Here is a 26,313-nt window from a genome sequence, read left to right as displayed (position 1 = left end):
GCTAGTAGCTATCCCCAGACAGGGAATTAATTTGCTCTCTCAGTCTCATTAGCACTAGTCATTAAAAAACTGAGCTCCTTCTCGACCCCCACTCCCTTGCCCCCGAGTCCTCTCTATTGGCCAATCTTTCTAAGCAAATGCATTTTAAACAAAAAGCACCCCCCTCTCCAAGCATCCTTCCATATCTTCTTTGATTCACTCCAGGATGGTTTCTGCATTTGATAAAGCAAAAGAAAACACTCCTTCAGTGCGTTTTCTTCAGACACTGTGGCTGATAACTCTGACAATGACTTTTATTTTTTTAATTTTTATTGTTTTGTCTTTTTAGGATCGTACCCGAAGCATATGGAGATTCCCAGGCTAGGGGTCGAATTGGAGCTGTAGCCGCCGGCCCATGCCACAGCCACAGCATCGCCAGATACGAGCCACGTCTGTGACCTACACCACGGTTCATGGCAACACTGGCTCCTTAATCCACTGAACAAGGCCAGGGATCAAACCTGCATCCTCATGGATACTAGTCAGATTTGTTTCCAATGAGCTGTGATGGGAACTCCTGACAATGACTTTTAAAACAGCGTGCAACCACATGAGATTAAAGTTTACATCATGTTATCAGAACATCTATGCTCAATTCTGTCAAGTGACTCAGTGCGTGACTTCAGCAAGGCTCAGCCTTTCTGTGCTTTTGCTTCCTTCTCTTAAATAAATGAATGAAACAAATTAAAAGCCTGCCTCTGGTACTCAGCAGTCTTTCCAAATGGGCAAAAGGACCCCTTCGGTCAGAAATGCTGGGAGGAGAATCCAGGAAGGCACAGCTGGATCTTGGCTCCAAGGCTCTTTTCTCCTTTTATCCAGCTGCCTGGCAGCAGACAGAAGGGAAAAGGGAGAGAGACTGAGCTTACATGATTTCTCTCATGTCTATGGCCCAAGAAAATGACCACCAGTAGGAAGTCAGAACCAAAGTAAGCCAGAGTCACATTCCCATGGCTTCTCCTTGCTTAGAAGGAAAGCATTAGTGCCAAAGCTTTTTCTCAGGTTAGTCAAACTTGCAATTACAAAGGCAGGTGGTGGGAGGAAAGATTTACAACCTATTCCTGTGAATCTGAGGTTTTAGGAGCAGGGCTGTTACCTCTGACAGTCTGGAGACAGGGGAGAGAGGGACCCCTGTTGGGAATAGACCTCCTTACACAGGAGGTGTGAGCTCTCTATTCTAAAACAACAGAAAGCAAGTAACTTCCGTAAAAGGGCAAGTCAGTGCAGACGATGCACATTTCATTCTTTTGGTGATAAAACTAGACTAATACATGGCAAAGCTCATGCTCTAAGAATAAACACTAACCAAAAGATGAAAAGAGCCCTTGAGTATATGTAAAACTTTGAGGAAGAGAAAGTCATGACTGGAGAATAGAAATAACACATTTTTCATTAATCTCTTGGAATGAATTAGAATCTCAAATCTCATTTACTAGGTGGGATACAACCGCCCAATACAAGCTCCCATGATCTAGAATTATATACCCAGATAGAGAGAAAATGAAACACACTCATGCATGTGCACAGCCAGGTACATGTATGTACACACACACACACACACACACACACACACACACACACACCGCAGAAATCAGCACACAAAGGGCACATGTGCTTACAAACACACCCGGGTCAAAGTACAGACTGATGGAAGGCAAGTGGCAGAGGCTCCCCACAGGGCAGATAATCACAATCAAAGCATCAACTCACAGACTCTGAGGAGATTTTCTTCAAAAGCTCAGCCCCTGGGGTTCCAACGAGTCTTAAAATGAGCTTCAACTGATCAATATCTAATGGTGGACTATAAAGGAAAATGTTGGGACAAAATAAAAATGAAAACAAACAAACAAACAACAAATAAAACAAACAAAATACCCCAATAACAAAAATTTAAACCCCAAACCAAGCCACAACGGTGAATTCATTTAGGTCAAGGCTTCTGCAGGACGGACACTTCAAGTAGAACATGCTCCTCCTGTACAAAGACTCAAAACACTACCACACCCGTATCCAACTTATATTCCTTTTGTGCATCTGTCAACATCCCCTATCAGGAAAGTGAGGCGACTTTAGCTGGGTACTTAGCTGCCAAAGGTAGCAAGTGAAAACACAAAAGCTGCACTTAGTCCACATGCTCAGACCACACCTGTCTCCTTACCTTCCACCAAAGCATCAATGGCCAGTCAAGCATAGAGTGGTGGTCAGCAAAGCCACAGAGGAGAAGGAGAGAGCAGAGGAGCGAGGGATGCACGAGCCTACCCGGGAATGTTCCCCTAAGGCTTGACCTATGGAGCTTGTAATATGACAGGGGCCTGACCACTGGAGCACGTCCTCCAGAAAACCTCTCTGCGCACACTGGCTGTGGAGGCAGAGAACTGAGTGACAAGTGGCCAGCAGAGGGCTCCACATTAATGCAGTACGCAGAGGCTTCAACCTTCTCAATGCATCAATAAACCTCACACCCCACAAAAGCTCTAAATGAGAGGCCACAATGCCCAAACCTTTATTGTGGCAGCCAACTCTTCTATGTATACTCACTACGTGTGTGCACGTATTAACCAGAAGATAAAACCCTTCCATGTGTTCTTATTGCTTTTAGCCTTGCCTAAAAAGCTAAAAGGAGAGAAAAAAAAATCTTATAAAAATAGCTTTCAATATTCCCTATGAAACTACCACAACACATAAATCAACTCTAATGAAAAAAAATAATATTCCCTATGAAAATGTGAGCAGTTTATGCACAGTCTATACTGGCATGAGGGGAAAAGAGGGAAGGATGACTGTCCTCTTCCGTCAGGCTTTTCTGCATGATTAGCGCATTCTTAACTTCAGGCCTCGGCTTAAACTTCCTCTCCTCAGAGAGGCTTCCCCCAACACTCTATACAAAGAAGCTCTGCCCACCCCCTTCCCTGTTGCCCCCCAGCACAACCTTGAGAACAGCACTGTGCTCAGCACAATCTATTACTGTGTTTGCTTCCTGTGTCTGTCACCTCTAGGATCTGCAGCTCTGTGAGGAGAGGGGCTGCCCTACCTGTTCACCTGCTGCATGGTGGGTCCTCAAAATAGATGAGAAGGTACAGCAGGATGGAGAGGAGAGAGAATGGAAGAAAATATTCCTGTTTATGACTATGCATACTAAAACAGTATAGTGTGACTTAAAACCAATGACCTCTGCGAGCCACAGATGCCTGAGTTACAGGAATTAGTTATGCAACAATATCTTGCCCTGTTCTCTGCCTCCCCCCCCCCCCCCCGCCCAGATATGAAACTGGCCTAAATGCAAGAAAATTCTAGACAGGAGTTAGCAAAGCCTAACCTGTTGCCTGCTTTGAAAATAAAGCTGTGTTGGAATACAGCTGAGCCACGGGTTCACATACTGTCTATGGCTTCTTTCACCATACACAGCAGAACAGACTGGTTACAACAGAAACTGTATCGTTCCTGAAGCATAAAATATTTACCATCTGGTCCTTCAAGAAAGGTTTGTAGAACCCCATCTGAGACCCAAACAACTTACATTCTATAGGAAACAAGGATAATTAAAAGCAAGTCCACTCACAGAAGTTATTTCTGAATTAAGAATGGTAGAGAACTTTGTTATCTGCGAACGGCAAAAATCAATGTGTTCTTAATGTTAAAATTTCAATATTTCTTCAAGGTGTTGTCAAGAAAACAATCTTTTTTTTCCTTTTTTTTCTTTTTGGCTTTTTAGGGCCGTACCCCCGGCATACGGAGGAGGTTCCCTGGCTAGGCGATGAATCAGAGCTGCAGCCACCAGCCTACGCCAGAGCCACAGCAATGCAGGCAACAGCAATCCGAGCCGCATCTGCAACCTATACCACAGCTCATGGCAACATCGGATCCTTAACTCACTGAGCGAGGCCAGGGATCAAACCCACAACCTCACAGTTCCTAGTCAGATTTGTTTCCACTGTGCCACAATGAGAACTCCCAGAAAACAATCTTAAAGCGTACATTAACAGAGACTGAGCAGGGAACAGGGACAGATACCATCAAATTAACTGTACTACAATAATCTTAGTACAGGATCATCTTTGTTTATTTAAAATGATTCAGTTTATGAAAATTTAGTTCCCTCACATTCTTAAGGAACAAATTTAACTTGGTAGCTATCCCACAAAATAAAGTATATCACATAACGTGAAAAAAAAATGGACTACTTAAATTCTCAAATAGGTAGTTTTACAATATACGCATCAAAATTAATCTCTAGAAATAACGCTGTGGAGACTGACACTCTTGTTTTAGACTTCTGACTGCTGAAAATGAGTCAGGTTTCACACTCCCTCTGAGGAAGACAGAAGACTCTGGGCTGTGTTTCTCAACATACTTGAGACATATGCCACTCCCAGTGGTCACAGGGGACACTGCAGCAATGACTTGAGGGACCCCATGTGTTTCTCTCACCTCAGCCAGTACAAAACAATCTCAGGCCTGAAAAATAACACCCTAGTTCCTAAGCCTCACATTCATGGCCTTCCCTAATTTGGCATCCAGCCTCTTTTCTGACTCTCTCTCAAATATTATTCCTAATGCACTCAATGTTTCAACTCATACCACATATTCCAGGCACGTTAAAGCTTCTAACTTCTTATTTATCCACGTCATAAACATTCTCGCCTCCTACCCTACCTTTTCTCTCCCTATTTACTCTTCAAAAGTCCAAGAGTCCAAGAGCTCTGCCATAAAGTCTTTCTGGCTATCCTGAGTTTGAGTTAATCTCTGCTTTTTCTCAATAACTTATTCATACTTCTATTAAAGCATTTTTATCACTCTGTCTTGATTAGAGAGCAGACACTTGTTCAAGTGACTCCTGTCATTCACTTCCCGCTGACTATGATCATTCTGGCTTGGAGGACAGTGCCGTCTGCCATCTTATCTCCAGCACTTTCTGCTGAATAGCTCAATAAATACTAACTTGAAAAGATTTCCTGTAATGTGCTTTTCAACTCAGCTTCACCCCTCTGCCTTGCCCTCAAGAATCAAGAATGACCATACTCTAACGGACAGTCTATGTACAAAAAAGAAGTCAAGAAAAGTTGCTTCAGTTCATATGCAAACACTCCTCCTGAAGTATTTACACCATAAAGAGTACACAAACAGAGTGCGTGAGAGTCTAAGGGTGATGGAAAGGAGGGCTGGTACAGCATGACTGCCAATACTTAGGAGATTAGTAAACACACAATGCAAAGTTAAAATCTACTTAGGAGCTAAAAGCACTTGCACAAAGGAAGTCAAAGCACGCAAACCTCAGAAGAAGCCACCATAGGTGCTCCAAGAGCTGGCAAAACCACTGAAATACAAGTCAGTCTTCCAATAATACCAGCTCCTGTATGATCACTACAATTTGTCCAGGCAATTAAGACCAAGGAGCTTCAAGTAGCTATATAAGCAGAGCAAAGCAAAATTTACCATATTATGACAATTAGTTATTTCCATGGCAAGCCATCCTTACTGATTAACAGGTTTGACACTCTTCCCCCAGATAGCAGATATTCTTACTGTTAGTGAAAAATGTGCTTTAATAGTAATGATCACAATGGCTAAATTTAAATCATAAGTCTTCCTAAATCAACAACTTAGGTCTAAGATTACACTTTAGGAGTTCCCATTGTGGCTCAGTGGTTAACAAATCCGACTAGGAACAATGAGGTTGCGGGTTCGATACCTGGCCTTGCTCAGTGGGTTAAGGAGGAGGTGTTGCTTTTAGCTATGGTGTAGGTCACAAACACGGTTCGGATTCCACGGTGCTGTGGCTCTGCCACAGGCCGGTGGCTACAGCTCCAATTAGACCCCTAGCCTGGAAATCTCCATGTGCCACAGGTACAGCCACAGGAAAGACAAAAAGACAAAAAAAAAAAAAAGAAAAAAGGATCTGGCATTGCCATGAGCTGTGGTGTAGGTTGCAGACACGGCTCAGATCCAGAGTTGCTCTGGCTGTGGTGTAGGCCAGCAACTAGAGCTCCGAATGGACCCCTAGCTTGGGAACCTCCATGTGCTACAGGTGTGCCCCCCCCCCCAAAAAAAAGATTACTCTTTAAACTAGGTCCTTTGTAACAAAAGTAAAAGTCATCGAGAATGAATAGGTGTGGGGAAAAAAATAAAGGTAACAGGGTATTTAGAGGGAAAGTAAAAGAGGGATATTCTTTTCACTTCTAAGTGTTCTAGGCAACTCCTCAGAAACCTCTGCAGGCTGGAGAGTTGAAAATGAATAAAAGGACTATTTGTAGAACCTACCTGTGACTAAAAAAAATTCAAATGGGGCAAAGCTGGAACGCTGACCAGTGGAGGGTAGGAACTCCTCCTAACCACAGGCAGGATGGACTAGAGTGGGACTTAGCCTGCTTCCTTCTCTGTGTGGGCATCAGAACAATCATTTACACTGTCACACAAAGACAATTTCTTAAGGTATTTAAGGTTGGTGGACAAACCTGAGAATTCTAGTCTTTTCTGGGGAAATAAAGTCTTAAGTTACAGAAGAAAAGGCAAATAACCTAATAAAATACTTTTCTTCTTCAACATTTATTAGGACCCTTGCTTTTAGTGTCTGAAGTACAACTTCTTTTAAAATGAGAGGAGTTCCCTAGTGGCTCAGCAGGTTAAAGGATCTGATGTTGTCACTGCTGTGGCTTGGGTTACAGATGTGGGGTGGGTTCAAATCTTGACCTGGGGAATTTCCACATGCCATGGGCACAGCCAAGAAAAAAAAAAAAAAAGAAAGCTAGAATATCTGAAACCAATGTTTGGAAGCGAGAGGTAGATGTGACAGCAAGGGGTATACCAGAAGTTTTAACTCTACTGGCAACCTTTTATCTCATAATCTGGGTCATATGAACACAGGTGTTCATTTACTATTCCTTATCCTTTTGTATGTCTGCAGTAGTTCATAAAATGTTTAAAGTAATCAAAAGAAAAAATAAATAAATTAGAATTAAGGAGCAAATATAATATACTAAGAAAATTCAGATGGAGTAGGGCAGCAAGCTGATGACAAGAGCCAGTTAATGGCTTAAGAGTAACATTTCTATTAAAATGAAAACAGGGAAAAAGTTTTACAGGTGAAGGGAGTTCATTTGATTACCTAGAAAGGGAAAACAACAGTAAGCCAAGGCTGTGACCTCTGGAAGAGAAAAGAGTGTTTAACATGTAACAGGGCTACAAAACTCATTTTCTCTCTTCCTTAGGTTGCAGACTGTTTAGCAATAGTAATAATGTTTTCTGACTGACTCACTCTTTTCAGAACCAATGGTTTTTGAAGTAACTTAGCCCTACACAGACCTGAAAAGACAGTGTGTATACTCACTTGCCTCTAATATAAAGTTGCCTCAGATGGGTCCACCTGATATTTATACCCAATCAAGTAGACTTAGGAGGAAGGGGTCCATTCTTAAAAACAAAACAAAACAAAAATCCATTTTTGAGCTAGGTAGAAGAGTTTCTGCAAAGTCGCAAACAAGAATAATTTCTAACCTAAAGATATAATTAGCTTTAACATAAAAATTAGTGTATCTTCTATCTTTAGGGGAACTCTAGGGATTAACAACTAGGAACAAAAGATTCTCTCAAGAAGATTAAATCACACAAAAAAATGAGACACAGAATAGGAGGATGCCTCAAAGAGATCTAAACCTGCACAGTCCAATACCAGTAATCACATGTGACTAAATTTATTTTTAATTTTTTTTTTTTGTCTTTTTTTTGGGGGGGCTGCACCCGTGGCATATGGAGGTTTCCAGGCTAGGGGTCAAATTGGAGCTGCAGCTGCCAACCTACACCACAGACACAGCAACACTGGATCCTTCACCCACTGAGCAAGGCCAGGGATCGAATCTGTGTCCTCATGGATACCAGTCAGATCTATTTCCGCTGAGCCATGATGGAAACTCCCACATATGATTAAATTTAAATGCAATCTAATAAAATTTAAAATTCAGATAAACACACTTATAAAACTATGAACAGAAGAGAACTCCTTGACATGATAAAGAATATTTACAAAAAAGCAGAGCTAAAATTATACTCAATGGTGAAAGACAAAACTGCCTGCTTTCACCACTGCTTTTCAACGCTGTACTGGAAGTTCTAGCCAGAGCAATCAGATAAGAGAAAAAAAAAAAAAAGAAAAGCATCTAACTGGAAAGGAAAACGTAAAATAATCTCTATTTGCAGATGGCATGACCCTATAGAAACAAAGAATCCCACAAGAAAGCTACTAGAGCCAATAAACAAACTGAGCAAAGTTGCAGGATCAACAAACAAAAAATCAACATATCAACAATGAACAAACTGAAAAGGAAATTAAGAAAGCATTTAAAACAGCATCTTAAGGGGAGTAGGGGAAGGATGGATTGGGAGCTTGGGATTAGCCAAAAAGAAGCTAGGAAAATTCCTAGAAATACATCCAAGGAAGGAGGTGAAAAACTCATCTCCTAAAAGAAATTAAAGGAGACCCAAATAAAGGGAGAGATAGCTCATATTCAAGGGTACGGAGACGTCAACACTACCCAAAATATCTAAAAATTCAACAGAATCTTGATCAAAATTTGAATAGATTTCTTTGCAGAAATGGAAAACCCCATCCCAAAATTCACATGGAATTATACAAGGGAGCCCAAAGGGCCAAAAAAAGCAAAGCAAAGCAAAGCAAACCAAAACTTGAAAATGAGAACAAAACTGAAGGACTTACATTTCATTATTTCAAACTTACTATAAAGCTACAGTATGGTACTGTTATAAAGATATATATATATAGACCAAGGGAACAGAACTTATTTTTGACAAGAGTGCCAAGCTCATTCAATGTGAAAACGATAGTCTTGCGCTCTCTCTCTCTTTTTTTTAGCACAAATAATATATTTTTATTTAAAATAACTATAACCTCAAAAGAAATTACGAGAAGAGCGGTATTGTTTTACATTTTTGGTAAAATTTTAAAATGTGTGGCTGAAAAAAAAACAAAACCAAACCAAAAACACACCTAAGGAGTTTTAAAAGACTAGTATGAAAATTTTGAATCTTTTTTTTTTTTTTTTGCTTTTTAGGGTCGGATCCATGGCATACGGAGATTCCCAGGCTAGGGGTCAAATTGGAGTTGTAGCTGCCGGCCTACACCACAGCCACAGCAATCCAGGATCCGAGCCATGTCTGAGACCTACACCACAGCTCATGGCAACGCCAGATCCTTAACCCACTGAGCAAGGTCAGGGATCAAACCTGCGTCCTCATGGATGTTAGTCAGATTTGTTAACCACTGAGTCAAGATGGGAGCTCCTGAAAAATTTTAGGAGAGAATGAAGGTGACACAAGCAGATGGAAAGATATACCATATTCATGGATTGGAACAATCAATATTGTTAAATGAGAACACTACTCAAGAAAATCTAGACTCATTGCAATCCCTATCAAAATACCAAGGGCATTTCTCACAGAACAAAAAGTTTAAAATAAAATAAATGTATGGCTCAAAAATCTATTTTGTGGCATAAGCCAACAGCTGTAGTTCCAATTCGACCCTTAGCCTGGTGCAGCCCTAAAGAAAAGCAAAAAAAGAAAATGAAAAAAGAAAAAAGAGAATAGGACTCTGAGATATGTACCTGAGGAAAAGGAAAATCACAAACTTTCCCTAATTCTCTTTGTTTGGACTACAGGGCATAGACCACATTGCTAAGAAACAGGTATAAGGATAAAGGAGAAACACTAGGTATTAACATTAGAGTCTGGGAACAAGGAGCAATATGGTGAGCTATAGAAAGAGATTATACCCAATATCAATCTAGTAATATTGAGGGAAATAAACAGCTTTACCTGAGGGAAGAGTTTTTTTTCAGTTCTCTAGGAAAGCACATTTTCTCTAGCAGAAGACACAATACATGGAGAGGTAACATGAACATCACAGTCGCCACATAAGTCGTGTCCCAACTGTAAGCGAGTATGCCATTCTGGTTTAAAAACTCAGTGCATGTGCTTAGACAAAGGGCTGAAACAGCTTTTAGGGCTCCAACCATCACAGAACACAGCCCAACCAAACCTAGTGAGGGCTACTCAAATTTTACAAAAATCCTCAAACCTAATTCTACACAGGTATTTCAAAATTCGTTCTTGCTTAAACATATTGCCCAAGTGGAACTGACAGCAGTTACAACAACTCACAGGTGAAATGGGCATGCAGCAGATAGGAAAGGGGAAAAAAGGCACAAGGCAGGGTGACCTTATCACTTCTTGCTTTTATTATTTGTTGCTAAACAACAAAACAAGTCAGCAGGCGTATCATTACAAGGAGCAAATACAGCCTTTTTAATAAGTAAACCAAACATAAAAGCAAGATACCCCTGACTTATAAATGGGTATCTTGTACTAACTGAGTGTTGGTGCAAGTAGACTAAACTAGCCACTGAGTCTAGAACTTCTCACCAATACCCTCAGGTTGCAGGATGGCTGTGAGAAGATTAATATCATAAGGGACTTGCTGCAAAAGAGATGACATATGGAAGATTTAAAGCATTTTCCAGATTATGAGGAATTTTTCCAACTCACAAAAGTAAACTGAAGCTTCTTTCTTGGCAAGGCAAGAATGTCAGCAAGAGGGCAGATCTCACAAAGGACTATAAAAGCAAGTATGTGGAAGTCTTTCTTAGAGATAGGTAAAAACAATACACTTCTGTGATCACTAAAATACAGACAAGAAACAAGAACCCAAAACTTTTGAAAGGATACGGTCTGTACCAGGAAACAATGTTCTTCCAGTCAACAGCTCGGCCATTATGCATCCCACTGACCAAATATCAACTGGCAAAATTAAAGAGAAATAAAAGTGTGTACAATGTCACTATCATATACTTGGCTACAAATGGAACTATAACCAAGGGTGACATACTATAATTAATATTTAAGACATCTGAGGTTCAACAATCATACTGATTTTTATATAAATACATAAGCCTATTTACTTATTAATTAATGACTTTCACAGCATTAAAAGGCTTCATAGGTGGACTATGTCAAAACATAATTATGGCAAGAAAAATAAGCTGTTCATAAAGGGGCAAAGGTTTCCTACTGGTATAAATGGTGAATTCTCAAAAGTAATAATACTTGGCAGTAATATTCTCCCAGGTAAAGGGGTTAAAATTATGAACCCGGTGTCTTCAGGTAGAATTACTCAGAGAATATGAGAGAAGATGTTGCAAATATAAATAAGCAAAAAGTTAACTGTTAAATCACAAAGTTTGAGAGCTGTACATAAAAACCCCCACTTTATCTGAGCAAGTGAAATATAGTTCTATCCATGGACTTTAAAGGATCGCTGAGGGAAGAATAAAAGTATCTCCTTCCACTCCCCTTGTTGCTTTTAAAAACCCCAAATACAACCAGCATGGTATTAACAAGGCCCTAAATAACCAATGCAAATTATACCTGTCTGGTTGTAATGCATCCAGTTCAGCATGATCTCAGGAGCCCTGTACCACCTAGTGGCCACATAGCCTGTCATTTCATCATCTGTATGCCGGGCCAGTCCGAAATCCAAAATCTAAGGGAGAGAAGAGAAGTCAGGCACTGCAACAGTCGAACTCATAAGACTGGTAAAGCAGGACAAAAAAAAAACCTGTAGTGCCTTATAAATAGTGAGAACAATATAGCACTTTCATAAACACATTTCCTGACCCATGCTTAGCATGCATGGGGAACACAGCAAGAATTTAAAAAAATGAAATTACTAAAAGCAAAACAAAAATGCCAGTAGGCATTTACCGAAGATCAATGAAAATATATGTTCCACACAAAGGTTTGCACATGAATATTCACAGTAGCTTCACATATCCCTGAATTGTAACTGAAGCACATGTCTACCAACAGGTGGATGGATAAACAAACTGTGGTATAGTCACAAAATGGGTCTACTCAGCAACCAAAAGGAATGAACTCTTGATACACATGATACAGATGGATCTCAGTAACAGTAAGCAAAAGTCACACACACACAAATATTGCATGAGTCCACTTATATGGAACTCCAGGAAAGAAAAATCTACTCTATAGTGTCAGAAAGCAGATCAGTGGTTGTCTGAAGCCAGAGTCAGGGGTAGAGGGGTGGGGACTGGCTAGGAAAGGGCACAAGGGAACTGTCGGGAGCGATGGAAATGTTCTTTACCATCATGTGGTGGTTACACAGATATATAAATTTGTCAAATATACACTTAAAATGATGCATTTTATTGTATGTAAGTTATGCTGCCAAAAAATTGAGTTAAAAAAAGAAATGAAACAAAAAATTCCAGAGTTTCTTGCTCTTTATTGACAATTTATCTCATTTGAATTATTTTGAAATAGCTGGGTTTCTGCCATTTTTTTCCTCTCAGAAATCGATTTAATCTAATAATTATCTCTTTCAGAGAATTGCTTACTTTGATAGTCATACTATAATTTTCCTTTATTATAATGAATGTATTATTAAATTTCTAATTTAATTATTTTAGAATGAAAACAAGACACCTGATGCCACCTCCAATGTCACTTAAACTAAAGCTTATCAAATCTATGGTTTAAATTTCAAAGTCTGATGATGACATACCTAAGGACAACATGAATTTTCAGATAAAGTCATGGATTTATAAACCCATTCCCTATATAAATTTGCTTGGTTGGTCACACATATAATTACAAGGTGAAACAAACAATTACCACTGTCACTTCATCCTACCTTCAGCTCACAGTCTTCATTCACAGCTAGATTACTAGGTTTTAGGTCCTAGGAAGCAAGTTCAGAGAGGACAGGATCAACTCTATGACACAGAGTAAATTCTTTGCCTAAAGATAATGATGAAGATCTAAACATGAAAGTAAGACTTGATCCCACTCTCAAGACACAATCTCCATTCTATAGTCACTATCCAGTCATGATTAGCTTCAAGTAAGGAAAAATTATACATCTTTAATTTGTTTAAACCTAGGGCAAAGTTGCAATCAAAGTAAGCTTAGAGCAGGATCTTGCCAGTCTCCCCATGGCACTTCCCCCAAATAATTTAATCAAAACAATACATACCCTGTGAATTATGTCGGCTGAATGTATATACTGTGAAAAAGCAAAAGAAAAAAAAAATGAGTTAAAGAAAGAGTTATCTCCAACCTTCTACTGTTTGAAGTACATTTTCATGAGTCAGTAAGAAATGCTAGTATTAACAGCAGAATTAGAAATCAGAACAGGTAATTGCTGTAGTCTGTACATTTTTTTTTTTTTGTCTTTTGTCTTTTTAGGGCCACACCTGTGGCATGTGGAGGTTGCCAGGCTAGGGGTCAAATCGGAGCTACAAGCTGCCGGCCTACACCACAGCCACAGCAACGCCGGATCCTTAACCCACTGAGCAAGGCCAGGGATCAAACCTGCAACCTCATGGTTCCTAGTCAGATTTGTTTCCGCTGCGCCACGATGGGAACTCCAGTAGTCTGTACATTTATCAAAGCTATGATTTCCATACCATCAGCTCTATTCACAGAGCTGGAGCATGAGTGAAACAGAGCTCTCAACCTCCTCTCTGGTTGAGACAAGGACTTAAAGCTGCTAAATGTTAAAGGTGGCTTAACCTAAAAACACTGTTTATTCGCCCTAGCCACAAATAAATTAGCTCCTTTGAGGATGTTTTTAAAGTTTTACCGTGACACTGACCAGATACTGGATTATACCAAGAACTTATCACTACTGTTTAGATGTGATAATGAAGAATCCTTAACTCTCAGACATGCCTACAGAAGTATCGATGGGTGGAATGATAGGATGTCTAGACTTTCCTTAAAATAATCTAGAGTTTAGGGGAATAAGATTAGCCATATACTGGTAATTGTGGTCACTTAGTAAACACAGGGGTTCATTATACCATGATTGCACTTGTGATTTTATGAGTATTTGAAATTTTCTGTAAGAAAGGTTTTGTCTTCCCTTTAGCCAAAAACAGAAAGGAGAAGGGGAAAGGGAGAATTCATTCTTCAAAATTATTACTAATTACTAGTTGTACCTTGAGACCTCGGAGAATCTGGTAGATAAGGAACTGAACGTGGTCATCCGTAAGCTTCTGACATTTCACAATGTTGTTCAGATCTGCCCCCATGAGATGGGTCACCAGGTACCTAGAAATTAATGGAGAGTTACACAATAATCCAGAACCCCTAAGAAAGCTCTGACCTTCATAAAGATTAGAAGTCAACTCAAAGTACCACACTGGCAGCTAAAAGCTTAACACCTACTTGGGGGTGGGGAGGGGGTCCTTTTCAACATCGCTATTCTTTCTTTTTCTTGGCTGCCCTTGTAGCATGTGAAATTTCCCAGGCCAAGGATCGAACCCATGCTACAGCAGTGACAATACTGGATCCTTAACCCTCTGAACCACCAAGGGAACTTCCTCAACATCACTATTCTAATTTTACCACCTATAGTGCATTTCTCTAAAAATTTTTATACTTGTTCCCACTTGACATCTTTTCCTAGGTTCTCTAAAGGGAAAAAGAGCAAAGACAGAGATTAGAATGATAGATGTATTAGTATCAGTTTTCTTACTTTTGTTATTACTGTATGAGAAATACACAGTATAACTAAATGTATGGGCATATTTTTAAATCCACCACTAATATTTTCACCTTTCCCTCCAAGCTGTAGATTCTAAACTAGGAGTATCTTCAAATGAACTTATTTACAAAACAGAAACATACTCACAAACATATAAAACAAACTTATGGTTATCAAAGGAGAAGGGGAGGAGGGATAAATTAGGAGTCTGGGATTAGCAGATGCAAGCTACTATATGTAGAATAGACAAACAACAAGAACAGGGAGTTCTATTCAATATTCTATAATAAACCATAATTGAAAAGAATACATATGTGTATTTATGTATATATGTATATACATGTGTATATATGTATGTATATATATAAAACCGAATCACTTTGAAGTACACCAGAAACTTACACAACATTGTAAATCAACTTAAAATAGGAGTATCTTTAAATTTCCAAATTATAGCTCTCCTTCTTTTTCACAAATGACTGTTAAAAGGATATTGTTCACTGCAACATTCCTGCATTTACTTTAAAGCCCGGAGGAACACATTTTATCTGCAAGATGGGGCATTCTAGAACTCCTCCTCACAGATGTGCTGCTGGGTGTTTATACTGTCCTCACATTGCAAGATCAGGGAACGATTACATTCAAGTCCAAAAGGTTCACCACAAATATTCTAGACGCAATGACTTACCCACTCATTACTGTATTACATGGCTATGGGAACATAAAAATCACAATCAAAGAGGCTGAAGTTTAAAAATTAGGTTAGGTTTTTATCTACTGTGAGAATCATTATCCATTCCTAAAGCTGAATAATACTGTATATCAGTTGAGCTATAAAAAATGCTGCTTTTACTTCACTTCTATTTTTATTTTTTTATAAATCTGGAAGAAACCAGGCCGGTAAATTTAAATATACTATTAGTGTCTTATTTGACTATATATGTATATGACCTCTTTTTACACAGATACAGACACACACACACAATTGTATTTATTACTTTTCTCAAAGAAGAATTAAGTTTTTTCTGTTTCTTAATTTCTCTGGCTGCTATGGTCAGTTCTCAGTTTCATGAAAAGCAACAGGACTTAGCATAGATGTAAACTTAAGTAAGACTTTAGCACTTCATATTTTTAAAACTTGCATGTTTATATTGCCTTGAGGAAAGGGTGGACTCTAAATGTCATTTAAAGAGTATATTGGAGTTTTTGAAATGTTCTCATAAAGGTTCTGATTTAAGGGATGTTCCAAGCTCTGCATAATATAACCAAAGGCACTAGTGCTTATTCCATGCCAAGCACCATTTATTATGCCATGTCTCATATACTCTTCCCAACAACTCTACAAGGTAAGTTCCACCAGTATTCCCATTTCGCTGAGGAGGAAACAGACAGAGCAAATATACATAACCTGCTCAAGGTTAAGAGTGGAAATGTCAGGGGCTGAATCCAAAACTTTTTGATCTCAGAGACCATTATTGTAAATCACAGCCCATACTGCCTCCAAATTCTTCCAGTTGACAGAGAATTTAAGTCAAGAGAATGACTGATTTTAAGTGTTATAAATGTTAAAATATTCCATCCCAATCACAGTCACTGTATTTTCTAACCCCAAATTGATACATAATCTCATAAATATGAGGATGTTATGAATAACAGGTTAATATCATGAAATCAGGGCTTCCCCACAGAAAATCTGGGATAATGGTTACCATATCCGTAATACCAATTAAGACAATTTGCGAGGCTCAGGTTAAGGAAGAGGGAATCCAATTTTGTTTTCTAAGACTACTTCACAAATATATTTTATGACAATGAATAGTAAAAGGATTATCCTCTAAACTCTCAAAATTATTTTATTTATTTATTTATTTATTTATTTATTTATTTATTTTTAGGGCTGCATTGGCGGCACATGGAAGTTCCCAGACTAGGGAATAAATTGGAGCTGTAGCCCCTGGCCTGTGCCACAGCCACAGCAATGCAGGATCCAAGACGAGTCTGCCACCTACACTACAGTTCACGGCAATGCCAAATCCTTAACCCACTAAGACAGGCCAGGGATTGAACCTGCATCCTCATGGATGCTACTCAGATTCATCATGAGCCATGACAGGAATTCCTCAAAATGATTTTTAAGGGGAAAAGGTAAACAAAGGAAACATTGCTCTGGATGATTCCTACCTAAATATCTATCTTAATCCATCTTGAAATAAAACAAAAAAATCTTAACTCTCTAATGTCTGTGCTCATTCACAAAGGTTTTAAGCAGTATCACCAAAGCAAACACAGTACTTTCAATTCTAAGTTTTATGCCCAGTAACTTAAGAAATCTTATACGGCCAGAAGACCACTGATTGCACAGCCTGAGAGAGAGCATGCTTACAGTTAGAACAGTCCACCACTGTGTGATTCCCTTCAAATCCCCTCTAAATCAGAGACCACAACTATTCTATCAGTAAGACTTCCAGACGTACAGAGAGACTGTCAAGACATTATGTAAGCATGTAAGATTAATCAGTCTATACAGTAATAACTATCAAGCATTGCTGCTAGCCTCCAATTAAATCAACTGAACCACATTGTTCACGGCAGATCTGTCTTGCAGGAACTAACCTAATCACTATATGTTGTATCCACAAAGCCCAAAGACCAATCTATGGCAGTCAATTGTCAAATTCCAACTCATCACATATGAAAAGGAAACGTTTTTCAAAATAAATCTTGCAACAGTGGACAAAAGCAAGTGTCATGCAAAGTTACTGAATGCTTATGAAAGACATAGCAACTTTTAAAAGTAGTGAACAGGGGGTGGGAGGAAAATGTAGATGTGTACGTATTTTAAATAAGCCAGTCCCCAAAGGAAACATTAATAGATAGCCCCATATTAGTCTCTAGAAAGTAATTCCATTTTAGTAAAGACATGCCTATTTGTCAGGGTTCATAACATCTCAAATAATCAAATCTGATCAACAGTTGGGAAGCTACCTAGTTCCCCCATCGTTAAAAAGGAATTAAGTAGGTAGGACTTTATTAGGCTGAAGGCTGAAAAGATGATTTCATAGCCTGACAATGCAAATCTTTTCGTTTTTCTTTTTTTGGTCACACCCAGAGCACATGGAAGTTCTCGGGCCAGGGACTGAATCGGAGCTACAGCTGTGGCAGCATGAGATCCTTAACCCACTGCATCAGGCTGGGGATGGAACCTGCACCACTAGAGACAAGGTGAGATCCTTAACCCACTGCGCCACAGTGGGAACTCCTGATGATATAAATCTTGTTTTTCACTTTTCTTGTGAATACGGTCTCCCTTAAAATTAAATAAACTGGAGTTCCCATCGTGGCACAGCAGAAACGAATCCGACTAGGAACCATGAGGTTTCGGATTGGATTCCCTGGCCTTGCTCAGTGGATTAAGGATCCGGTGTTGCTATGAGCTGTGGTGTAGGTCTCAGACACGGCTTGGATCCTGGATTGCTGTGGCTCAGGTGTAGGCCGGCAGCTGTGGCTCCAATTAGACCCCTAGCCTGGGAACCTCCACATGCTGCAGGTGCGGCCCTAAAAAAAAAGGACAAAAGACAAAAAAAAAAATTAAATTAAATTAAACATACTATAAAGAGCATAAATCATTTCTCAAAGTAAAATGTACTGTACCAGAAAAAAGGCAGTACTACAAGGGTTTTCAGTACTCTAGACAGCACCCTATTTAGAGCTTCATTTATTAAGTGCTTCTTGGGTAACAATTGTCAAAACTCCTACCTTACTGCCTTTTTTCCCCCTAAAAAGCATAACACAATCAGAAAGAACCTATGTAGAAAAAATCTCTATCTACAGCTTGTTGTCTCTATACCATCATCCATATTTTATAAATCAATCATCAAAAGGGCAAAAAAATTTTCCATATTTAAACAAAGTACTTTAAAACAATCACAGGGATGGACAATTTGTAACCACACACTTCTGAAATACATCCAATGATCCTTGGGACTCACTACAGCCTATTCTGAAAACACCAGTGATTCTGTAAAAATGAAAAACGGATCATGTTATTCCTTGTCAAAAGCCTTCTCATTTCACTTAAGACAAAAATCCCTCCAGGGCAGATAAAGCCCTACGTAATCCAATACCCTGTCTCCAATCAGCTCTCTCACTTCTACTTCTCTCTTTGCTCTCACTTGGCTCTACACTAGCTTCCTTACTCCATCCAGAGAGCCCCGCCTTGCTGCAATTCCAACATAGCATGCAGTCTTCTGCCTCAGGACCTTTGCATTAGCTGTTCCTTCTGCCTGGAATGCTTTTCCCCCAGATAAGCACAAGTCCAATTCTTCTACTTCTTCAAATTTTTGCTCAAAATTCACCTTCTAAGGATAAGAGCTATCCTTACCACCCCATTTAAAATTGTATGTCTCAAAAAAAAAAAAAAAAGGAGTTCCCGTCGTGGCTCAGTGGTTAACGAATTCGACTAGGAACCATGAGGTTGTGGCTTCAATCCCTGCCCTCACTCAGTGGGTTGAGGATCCGGCATTGCCGTGAGCTGTGGTGCAGGTGGCAGACACGGCTATAGCTCCGATTGGACCCCTAGCCTGGGAACCTCCATATGCCGTGGATACAGTCCTAAAAAGACACACGCAAAAAAGATAAATAAAATAAAATTGTATCTCTCACACTCCCCATTCCCCTTCCCTGCTCTATCTTTTCCTCTTGTCCATAGCATTATTGCCTGCTAACATACTATCAGATTTCCTTTTTATATGCTCATTGTTTAATTGCTATCCATCTGTACAATGTTTAAAGAGGACGAGATTCCTTTTTGTTCTCTGTAGTATTTAAAGTACCTAAAACACTGTTGAGGAAATACTAGGCACACAATTACCAGTGAATTGAATTGAATGACCCAGGACAACTCATATAGCATTACTAGTTAAGACCAGGCAATGGCATATCTTATGAAAATACTCATGCCAAAGATCTTATCTGGTAAGCAGATCACACTATTCTAATGTAAGTGGCAAAAGCATCATTCAGCAGCCAGGTAGGCAGTTTAGCCAGCTTATTTCACCACAAACTATTCACCTCATTTGAAATAAAGACTACTGAAAGGTGCCCTCTACATTACTAGCATCAAACAAACCAGATTCAGTATTCTACCGTATGATCTACATTACAGAATAAAAACAAAAAAACTAGTCAAAAGAGAATGCACTGGGCAAGCTATCAGACAACTAGATTGCTAACCAGTCATAAACAAGACAGCGCAAGGTTATTCATTCATTCAATCATTCCATCAACAAATATTTATTGTTGAGCACTGGGAGTACAATAATGGAAAAAAAGAGACATGGATTTTTTTTTTTTGCCTCACCTATGGCATATGGATGTTCCCTGGGTAAGGATCAAATCTGAGCTGCAGTTGCAACCTATGCCACAGCTGCAGCAACATCAGATGCTTAATCGACTGCACTGGGCCAGGGATTGAATCCGCATCTCAGTAACCTGAGCTGCTGCAGAGACAATGCCAGATCCTTAACCTGATATGTCATAGCGGGAACTCCAATAGATAAAGAATTTAGATGAGAGGAAGGCATATATAAACATATAACCATAACAGAGCATGATTAGAGCTATAAGAGGGAATGTCAAGGTGCTGGAGAACACACAGGAGAGGCTCCAACCCAGACTTAGGAAGGATTTAATCAGGGAAAGATTTCTTGAGGGACTCAAACTCAAAGCTAGATCTTGAAGCTTCTTTACCTTTTTTTTACAATAGCTAATCTGAGAAAAAAGAGGGCATCTTATTGATGATGTCAGACAAAAAGGAATGTTATTTTCTTAAAGGATGTGTAATTTTCTTAGCTTTTGTATATGAGTCAGTGACGACATCTGTATGCTTTACCAACTCTCTATCCTCATTTCAGGAGACCTCTCTGATAAGGAAATAAACTGCATTTATTAGTACAGTTAACTCATTCGTCTTTCTCTGAGACTGACTGCTTCTCTTCCTTATTACCTATCTTGAGCACTTGACTTATTTTTAAAGAATAAGTCTAAACAATGAGACTGGGAATTTCTTTCAGTGATGGAGAAAAGCATTATTTCCAAATAGATAATGCCTTTTAGCTATATCAGGAAAACAACTGTCCTCCGACACCCAAAAATAAATAAATAAATAAATAAAATTAGAATTTACTAACAAGTTTTATCTAGGTACAAAAGAAAAATCAAGTTATTCTCCATTCCACACAGATCTCTTTTTCTGTATACCTTACAAATTTCCTTCATTTCTTTGACTATCTGGAATAGGTTTCAACCTCTACACTTCATCCTTATTTATCTGTTTCTTCAGAAACAGTCAATACCTTCTTTAGAGGCTTTTCTCCACTAAGCTTCTCTCATATTTTTAATAACTTAATACCCTGCAGATTTGAGTTGGACCTTTAAGCTGTTTTAGGTAAGCATTTATACTTCATTTCATTAGTGAGACCGTGTGCAACTGAAGGCTCTTACAGTTCCGACATCTTATATAGAACCTATCACAGTATTTACCCTATAAGAAGGGTGAGCAAACTGAAATAACAGTCACAGCTCTGTATCAATAAAAATGTGATTAGGAAGAAACTTAGAGCCCAAAAGACCTAAGATGTGTGCAATTTTATCTGTGGTATCATACAATTCAGTTCATCTCTCTCAAATTCTGAAAATCTCTAACTACTAAAGACTCAACAAGGAAGAAAAACTCCCTGCTGTAATAGGGCTTACAAGCTAGAGAGGACAGACAACAACAAATACACTTGCTGAATGAAGAAATAAATGCAACTTTAGTTCAGTGGGTATGTAATCAATGGGCCTTCAAATGGAAAAGGAGCCAAAGGCACTACAATAGGATAAAACCTAACCTCTGAAAGACACTTGCACATAGGAAAAACAGGTTCATAATCCAGTTCCATATGCCTGATTAAAACAAAATATAGGAGTTCCCGTCGTGGCACAGTGGTTAATGAATCCGACTAGGAACCATGAGGTTGCGGGTTCGATCCCTGGCCTTGCTCAGTGGGTTAACGATCTGGTGTTGCCATGAGCTATGGTGTAGGTTGCAGATGTGGCTCGGATCCTGCGTTGCTGTGGCTCTGGCGTAGGCTGGCAGCTACAGCTCCGATTACACCCCTGGCCTGGGAACCTCCATATGCTGCGGGAGCGGCCCAAGAAATGGCAAAAAGACAAAAAAAACCCAAAAACCAAAAAACAAAACAAAATACAGTCCGTGCCCAGGTCAGCAAATCATCAATCCCTTTCTTCAGTCAATCCGCATCACACCTGAAATCCCAAAGCTTAATCCTGATTCAAATATTTTCCAAGTAATTCACAAACATTACTTCAGTATTTTCCCTACATTTAAACAAAATATCAAAACCCATCATTCTTAGCGCAGTGAAAGCACACTGTACAATATTATAATGATATGTCATTATGCATTTGTGTAAATCCATAGAATGTACAACACTAAGAGTGATTCCTAAAGTAAACTATGGACTTTGGGTGATTATGGTATGTCAATATAGGTTCATTCTTGGTTAAAAAAAAATATATAGCACTCTTGGTGACTGATGTTGATAATGAGGGAAGTTATGTGTGTGTAGGAGGTGGGGGCAGAGGGGCAAGAAGGAAACCTCTGTACTTCCCTCTCAATTTTGTTGTAAACCTAAGATGCTCAAAAAACAAAAAAACGAAAAAAAAAAAAAAACCCTCAAAAAAGTAAACAATAAATGAACTAAATTTAAGGGAAAAAGCCATCACTCTGCAGTACTCTCTTTCTAAGCACAGCCTACAGCAGGGCTCAACAACTTGCAAAAAACATAGCCCTGCCTGGGTGGCATCCAGGCAGTAATCTCTGGAAGCCTCCACGTCCTAATGCCAAGCAGGGCTCAAGAACCACAGCTGTTCTTAGTTATTGCTTTTTTTTCCTTTGCTTGATTCTTAAACTTTCATTAGCAGGAACAAGGTTAATGGGGGTGGGAGTTCTTACACTTAGATCCTTCCTCTCCCATCTTCTACTCTGTCATATTATGTTCCAACTAAGTGCAGGGGGTGGGAAAATTTTTTCTACTTATCCTCCTTCCTTTTCCATTTGATATTTTTTTCTCCCATTTTTTTTCTTTTCCCCTTTCACTAGGCAGAGCACAGAAGCTCAAACATATCCCCCTGCTGTTCTCTGGGAAGTGAGCAAATGGTGCTTGTGCTCAGTCAAGGATAAGGATAGGAGACACTGAACCCATGACAAGGTTGGGGAGAAACTGGTTAAGTTCAGCATTGGGGACAAAGGAGCATAGAGGTTAAAGAAGAGCAGCCACGATCTGCAATTTTGTTTGGACTTTCACAAGAGTAATCCTTCCACAACAGTCATCCTTTCCAGTTGGGAACGCCAAAATTTCAACAGGACAAAATGTAGAACTCTGAATTGATGGTGGTCTTTCTCCTTCATGGTATAGAATCTGTGAATTGGGGATGGAAGGCAGCTATGCTAATTCAGATACTGGGAAATTACATATGTGCAAGCTGGGCATACGAGGGCATTAACGCCCATAGGGCAACCTTGCCAATGGAGTCAGGATAAATGCCAGTGGATAAAATGCTCCCCATCTGAGGTGCATCTGAATAGCCTCCTAGAAGATCCTGGCAGTTTTCAGCCCAGATGCCCAAATGGTGACCAACTCAATAATGTATCATCATCGCAACTTTCTCTCCCTTCCTGTTTCATTTTCCCTAGCCCCCAACTGCTGGTTCCTAAGAATCTCAGGCCCTGCCTTCTGGGGGGGTGGGGGTGTCACAGGCTAAAACACTAGAGATGGCCACAAAACTGGAAGAATTAGTACCATTCATCAACTTTCTAAACATGTGAGGCCTGCCCCTTGCCCCAGTACAGAAATCCAGTGTTTAAAGGATCAGCACGCACTTCTAGCACTACTTCGTACACACAAGTGGGATGAAAGAAATGGAAGAACCTATGTGCAACCAGGGCTCCATTTCCTTTCTTGATGTAAACATGTCCCTTTAAAAGCTGGGGCAGACAATTTGATCTTTTTGCATTTTTTTTTCTTTTTTGGCTTTTTGCCATTTTTTGGGCTGCTCCTGTGGCATATGGAGGTTCCCAGGCTAGGGGTATAATCAGAGCTGTAGCTGCCAGCCTATGCCAGAGCCACGCAGGATCCGAGCCATGTCTGCGACCTACACCACAGCTCAGGGCAACGCCGGTTCATTAACCCACTTAGCGAGGCCAGGGATCGAACCCGCAACCTCATGGTTCCTAGTCGGATTCATTAACCACTGCGCCACGACGGGAACTCCTGGGGCAGACAATTTGAGAATAAAAAATCATGGTCAAAACTCCCTACATTCTGAAGGGAAACACAAAAGATTTACTCACACATCACTGAATTCCTCCAGAGACCTTGCAGGTGTGAAAACATCCAACAGACCAATCACCTATAAGAGAACATAAAAGTCCAACAGTAAGTAAGTACTGAACTAACCCATCAGGCCTTAGTCATTTTAATTTATTTATTTTTTGTCTTTTTTTTTGCCTTTTCTTGGGCCGTTCCCGCGGCATATGGGAGGTTCCTAGGCTAGGGGTCTAATCGGAGCTGTAGCTGCCAGCCTACACCAGAGCCACAGCAATGTGGGATCCGAGCCACATCTGTGACCTACACCACAGCTCATGGCAACGCCAGATCCTTAACCCACTGAGCAAGGGCAGGGATCGAACCCGCAACCTCATGGTTCCTAGTCGGATTCATTAACCACTACGCCACGACGGGAACTCCCGCCTTAGTCATTTTAATAGGAACTAATTCCAAACCCTGCTATCTCAGTTCAATAACATTACATCATCGTACACTTAACAACTCCAACTTATTTCCTATCCAAATTATGCTTTTGTTTTTTTTAACTTGATAAATATCACTTTTCATAATAACCTATTTTACTAGTAAAGTCTTCATGTCTTTAGAATTTGGTCACATATAGCCATTAGTTTATCAGGAAGCAAAAAGATTTAGGACTCTTGACTTAAAGAGGCACCAACAGTCAAAGGATTACAAAGAGAAAAAAGTCATACTTCTATTGCTGTTGTTAGAATACGACTTTTCTTTTTAAAACGTATTATTACTCAATAAAAATTACTATGCAGTCTTCAAAACTGACATTTTAAAAGCCCCAGTATAGTCTCTCAGTAGGCTCTTATATACTATTCTTAATATTAAGATAATTTTCTTAATTATCAGATATTTAAATCAGACTATAAAAATGTGGGGAAAAGCTATCTTTATACAAGGATAAAGCAAAGAGCTAGTTAATACTCAGTAATCCATGGTCTTTAAGCAATTTTTCTGGCCATGGATTTACACTGATTAATCCACATTTACCACCCCTCTCTTCCCCAGTTCCTCCTAAAACCCAGACCACATCATTTCTACAAAGCTAGGCACTAAGAAGGCAAACAAGATATACAATTCCTGTGTAATATGCACAGTGAGATTTAAGGATATCTTGAAATGCAACAAATGAAAGCAAATGACCTTCGTGAAAACTGACCCACAACTGAGGCTTCATTAGCATGTTGCTCTAATAAATAAACAGCTCTACAAGTAAAATAAAACAACACTCAAAATATTATCATGAAAAAGAGCACTTCTAATTAGAATGTTACTCCACTCATCCAAATATCAACTTTTAAAAGTGGATTTCCATTAGACAGCCTGAATCCAAAAGGGAAACAAACTAAAAAATGGCCTTGGAATTCAAGGAGAATGGCTTTTAATAGCCTTTGCATCTTACTCCAAAGGAAAGGTACAGTCATCTACCACTTCTTTACCCAGACAACTGTATACAAGAAAACCAAAATTACCTAAAATTTTACGTTATAATTATCGTTAACATTTTGAGATACTTCTCTTGATTTTTCTGATGTAAATAAATTAAATTGGAGTTATACAATGCCTTGTCCTTTATGATTATTTTCATGTCCTTAAATGTTTTTCAATAGTACGTTCTATCATCTGTATATACCATATTGTAACCAATTTCCATTTAAGGAACACTGCAAGCATATGTGCATATGCAAAATATGTGTGAGTGTGTGTTTTTCCCCACATCTTATTTTCTTCCAGAGAATAAACTTCAAGCAACAGAATTTATAAGTTCAAAGGACATCAGTTTATTTAAAGATCATAGTACTTGTCTGTCAAACTGTTCTCCATAAAGGTGAGGCCAACTTACATCCCATCAGTAGTGTATCTGTGACCTTATAATGGCTCTGAACAGTGCTTTAAATTAAGTCAAAGCATTTTCTTTTTCCTTTCCCATCTAAATCACAATTGTTTTCCTTTAGTTTGATACAGTCCTGGCAACCCAGGACAGTAATCCAGGAATTAAATATTTAGAAAAGATATTTATCATACAAATAATTAGCAAATATCTCTGATGACTGTTCCACAATGATCTAAAAGCTGACCGAAGTAATACATCTTTATTTAATTGGTACACACTCAAAAAAAAACAAACAAAAAAAACCCAACACTTTAACTCAGTAACTAGAAGCAATATTTAGTGTATTTAACACAAGCACACCAAAATTACCACTTGTTTTATCATGGTAAGATTAAATCTAACGCTCCCCAATAAAATTTATGAAAGGATTCTCTTAATCATTTTTT

At 39.2% G+C, this 26,313-nt stretch overlaps 1 protein-coding gene across 4 annotated transcripts in view; it reads right to left on the bottom strand.

Annotated features, from left to right (window-relative positions):
* The window catches only part of MAPK14 (mitogen-activated protein kinase 14), a 70,147-nt gene that overhangs the window by 13,689 nt on the left and 30,145 nt on the right, over positions 1-26,313 (bottom strand). For 3 of the 4 annotated variants that reach the window (XR_001297832.2, XM_001929490.6, XM_013977842.2), the window contains exons 3-9: positions 24,027-24,085; positions 14,064-14,175; positions 13,097-13,126; positions 12,755-12,802; positions 11,470-11,584; positions 10,771-10,842; positions 1,747-1,826 (exon numbers count right to left, since the gene is read on the bottom strand). Coding sequence is in view for 3 of the 4 variants with exons in the window: in XM_001929490.6 (XP_001929525.3) it covers positions 1,747-1,826; positions 10,771-10,842; positions 11,470-11,584; positions 12,755-12,802; positions 13,097-13,126; positions 14,064-14,175; positions 24,027-24,085 (516 nt within the window). In the remaining variant the exon portion in view is untranslated. The remainder of the gene's footprint in view (positions 1-1,746; positions 1,827-10,770; positions 10,843-11,469; positions 11,585-12,754; positions 12,803-13,096; positions 13,127-14,063; positions 14,176-24,026; positions 24,086-26,313) is intronic. The other variant, XM_003356615.4, reaches the window with a different exon arrangement.

The sequence above is a fragment of the Sus scrofa genome, chromosome 7, assembly GCF_000003025.6.
Source record: "Sus scrofa isolate TJ Tabasco breed Duroc chromosome 7, Sscrofa11.1, whole genome shotgun sequence".
In the NCBI taxonomy this organism is placed as follows: Eukaryota; Metazoa; Chordata; class Mammalia; order Artiodactyla; family Suidae; genus Sus; species Sus scrofa.
Note: the sequence above shows the minus strand (reverse complement) of the source record. Positions and strands in the feature narration are given on the sequence as shown.